Source organism: Myotis brandtii, unplaced genomic scaffold (assembly GCF_000412655.1).
Source record: "Myotis brandtii unplaced genomic scaffold, ASM41265v1 scaffold3155, whole genome shotgun sequence".
Lineage (NCBI taxonomy): Eukaryota > Metazoa > Chordata > Mammalia > Chiroptera > Vespertilionidae > Myotis > Myotis brandtii.
The window spans coordinates 94206-98611 of NW_005362091.1; the positions used below are offsets into that span (position 1 = coordinate 94206).

The 4406-nt window shown below is 46.6% G+C and overlaps 1 protein-coding gene across 1 annotated transcript in view; it reads left to right on the forward strand.

Annotated features, from left to right (window-relative positions):
• Window positions 1-4406, forward strand: part of LOC102253813 (carcinoembryonic antigen-related cell adhesion molecule 21) — a gene marked incomplete at its 3' end in the record, with an annotated part of 41112 nt that overhangs the window by 34730 nt on the left and 1976 nt on the right. The window contains exon 4 of the mRNA XM_014542933.1: window positions 1263-1480. Within this exon, the coding sequence (XP_014398419.1) occupies window positions 1263-1480 (218 nt within the window). The remainder of the gene's footprint in view (window positions 1-1262; window positions 1481-4406) is intronic.

The following is a 4406-nucleotide window of genomic DNA, read 5'->3' on the forward strand; positions in this document are numbered from 1 at the left end:
TTTTAAGAAGAAAAATCCTATTTCAATAGAAGTTGCTAAAGCTAAAATGGTTTCTTTCCCTTCCACCGGACCATTTGTTAAGCATATAGGGATAGTTCAGTTGGTAGTTCTGTGTGCCCAGTTCGGGCCTCGAGCAATGGTGGAATAGAAATGCAGTCCGTCGCATGATTGAGCCGGAAGTTCCAAGACAAAGGGGGGAATGAAAGGGCGAGGGCTACACCCTCCATCTTGCCCCAGGGTAAGGGCTACGCCCTCCATCTTGCCCCAGGGTAACCGCACCATCTTACCTTGGCCATGTGCTTGGCAAGGAGCTTCTTCCCGGAAGTCTAAGCCTCTGCTAGCCACACCCAGGAACAAGACACCGACTTGCGCCTGGCCAATCGGCAAGGCCACAGCCCTTTCTCCTCCCCTTACTCCAACCCCCTATAAAACCCCTCTCCACACAGAGTTCTCTCTCTCTCTGCTTCCTGCTGCTGTGTCGGCAAGGTGGGGGAGCCGAGCTAGCTCGAATAAAGACTCTTATGCTTTTGCATCGGACTGGCTGGCTCCCTGATGTGGTTTCTTGGGGATCCTGAAATCTGGGCATAACAAAATACACCCCAAGAGGTGCAGGACTCTGGGAACATTCATTCATACACAGGTATTTGCAGCCTGTTGCAGGCACTGGGGATGCAATATTGGAAAAACACCATCCCCATGGAGCTCATGTTCTGTGGGTGGAGAGAGATAAGAAAATATCTAAATGTGATGTCAGGTATCCACAAGTGTTATAAAAAGAATAACAGAGCAGTGACAAGTCGGAAAGGGATTAACAGAGAGTCTTTACGGAAGTGTTCTATGAAGGTGCCTCCCATGGACACCCCTAAGTGTCAGCAGGGGTCTGAGGGCAGTGAGTGGGTGAGCTGAACATACACCTGGAAAAGAGACTGAGAAACAGAAAAAGTAACAGGTTCACAGGTGCTGAAGTATTGGTGGTCATGCTGTTGACCTTGACCACTCTCACACAAACACACGCACACACAGGCAACAAGGCTGAGATGAAGAGACATTTTCCAAATCCAGGGCCTCATCTTTCCATCCCGACATATACATCCAAATATTGATCAATTTCTCTCTTCCCTCCTAGTTTCACTCTTAAATTTCTGGAACCAGCCCACCACTGCCCAACTCGCTGTTGTGTCAACCAATGCTGCCATAGGACAGGATGTTATTCTACGTATACTCAATGTGCCTCCCGGTGTTAGAGGCTTCATGTGGTACAGGGGGGAAGAGCCAATTTTTGAAAATAATATTGCACGTCTTGGAACGTCGCCAGGACATAGACCAGGGCCTAAATACAGCGATCGAGAGCAAATAAACTTTGATGGATCCTTGCTGATAAAGAGTGTCACCCTGAAGGACACAGGAATCTACACCGTACTAGTCTACCTTAAAAGCTCAAAAAAAGAAGAAATTGGATTTGGACAGCTCAATGTATATGGTGAGTGATTGCTCTCTTACCTCAGAGTGTTGGGTGGGTGAACACACAGGACTGACAGCCCTGGAGTCGCCTCCATCCCCCTTTGCATTATCTCCCAGGTTGGGTTTGGGCATTTAGTGCAGGACACACACAGTGGAGACAAACTTTCTAAGATCAGAGTTCCCTTCCCGAATTCCAGCCCTGCAGACATTCTCCACAGAGAGAAGGGCCAGTCTGATGGGAGTCGCTCAGCAGAGACAGACCAGTCTCAGTCCGGTTCCCACAGCCCCTTCCCATGAACATGACCCTGAGAAAGACCCTGCAAGGCTAGGCCAGGGCCCATCCTGAGGAGCCCCCTGCAATCATCATAAAGAAGCTCAGCTTTGGCAGCCCCGCCCAGACCGCTGCCCCAGGGTTTCTGACTCCAGGGACCCTGGGGATCCTGTGTCAGGTTGGGGTTAACTTCCTGGGAAGGGCTGAGTGGGTGCAATGGTTTCCCAGGTGTCTGAGTCACAAGGCTTTTGAGCTGATCAGAAGCCAGAGCTCAGCCCCTTGAGCCACATCTGGATAGGGGTGGTGCTTCACCTGTGACTGAGTGTGGCTAGCACAGATGGACAAGGTCGCCAGGCCATTTGTGAACTACACTGAAACATTTAGGAGAGTCCAGAGAAAGATCAGAATCACAGGGAACAAAAAGGAGGAAAGATGATCCTGGCAGCACCTCATCCACCAGGGATCAGCCCAGGAGATTCTCTCTTGAAGTATATTAATAACAAAGGCCCTTCATTTGAGCAGCTCCCCTGTCCCAATGTTTATTCAGATACTGTGTATATTTTATTGTTAATACACTGACACACTGGCAGTCAAATGTTCATCATACTGCATTGAGAGGAACCCAAGGCACAGGGAGATATAGTCATTAAAGCAGAGCCACACAGACCATGAGAATGACTCAAGGTCTGTCTGCAGCCATAACCTCTCCTCCATCCCAGAGGGATCCCTAAAGCAAACATTGGTTTTCAGTGATGACGAAGCTTTTGAGCTCCGCGTGCCAACATTTTGAAAAACCCTAACTTAACTCTGGTGCCGATTCCCATATAGAAATTTTTTTGATATTTGCAACCATAGTAAAACAAAGACTTATATTTTTGATATTTATTTTATAGATGTAAATGCCATTTAACCGAAAAATCAGCCAAAAAATGAGCTCGCAGTTTACCTCTGACACGAGTGTCTTAGGTTCGCCATCACTGGTTTCGATCTTCCCTTAGGCATCCCCAGTTCCGAGAGAGAGACTGTGGTCTAGAAAATAACACCAAATGGAGAATTAATTTATTTGTACTCTAGAACCAAATTACCTGCACTAACAATCAGTCAGTTTTGGGAACACCCAGACCTTCGCCTCAGATGGCTGATCCACCCCTCCCTGCACTGGAGGTGAAACCACTGATTTGTTTCCTGATGTGTTGGTGTCATTCCCACTGGATATAATGGAAAGGACTTTGCCTGATAGCATCTCATTTTACACTTGTAACCAGCTAAGGGATCAAGATGTTAACACTCTGTTGTTTTGATGAGTTAGGATGAAATAAATGGCTACTGAAGGAAGGAATGTGCTAAAAGCTCTTCAGAGGCTGAAACCTGGATGCAGAGTCCTTGGAATTCTGGCCACATGGGAAAGGCTCCCTGTCAATCCAGGGGTTGAGACCCATGTTTCAGACCCTTTCCTATTCTCTAGGGAAATTGACCTTTCTGCCATTGCTCTTAGGCCCTGGTGTATTAATAGAAATTTTTGCATATGGGGGAATTTTAAGATCTTTCCAAATTTCTATCTCATAACCACCAAACACAAATGGTCCACAAGGGTCCAAATGTCAGCAATCTATGCTCCCCTCTTGCCATTCATCACCCCTTCTGCATCTGCACAAGCCTCACCTGCCCTCAGCAGAGGGAGAATGACTTTAATGACCAAGGACAAAGCATATGGTTCTGCTGCCACAATAAGATCCTGCCTGTCTCTTCACTCCTTTCTGACTCATTCCTTGGGCTCTGCTCTATCATTTATTGGCTCACTGGCTCATGTCAGTCACACTCACCTGGGAAGGCCTGACCCTCCTCTTGGCCCCGGGGCCTGAGTAGTCAACTGACCACCGATTTGATCCTGGTCCCCTATTTTATTTCTGCTCCAATATGAGTCTCTAAGATGTCCTGGGAAATGGTGCCTCTTAGAAACACACCTTAGCTGGGTAATGAAGGTCTGTGCAGCTAGATAAAATTGCAGTCAGCTGGTCAGTGAAGAACTAGGAGATGTGTGGGAGGATTAGGGGGAGAGGGGGTGTCTCTACCTCTTGGTTCTCTGTTTTTCCACAACCAAATCCTGCTAATCTATTGAATGGTTCCCTTCATTTGTTGAAAAGACTGTCCTTTCTCCATTGAACAGTCTTGGCTTGTGAGAAAGGCTGTGCTTTCTCCCAGACACAGAGTATTTAAGTTCTCTGAGGGCTCAGAGCACCAGGCATTTGTCTTGTGATACATAAACCTGCCTTATTCCTTTAACTTGGCTGAGAGGTGAGAGGTGCCAACTCTCATTGAAGAAGGCTGGAGCACTCAAGTGTCCCACAGGGCAGTGTTCTCCTGTTACCTGCTCAGTGGAGTTACCCACACTTAATATCACAAGCATCAACTTTGAGAGTTTTAATTTATATTTTTCTAATGATAGTGATGTTGAGCATCTTTTCCTGGGGTTATTGACCATTTGTATACCTTCTCTGTAGAAATGTGTATTCACGAGGTTAGCCCATTTTTAAATCAGCTTATTTGGTGTTGCTGTTGTTGAGTTGTATTAGATCTTTATATATTCTGTATATTAACATCCCCATCCAATTAATGATTTTCAAAGGATTTTCTACCATTCCAGAGATCACCTTCCACTCTGTTGATTGTGTCC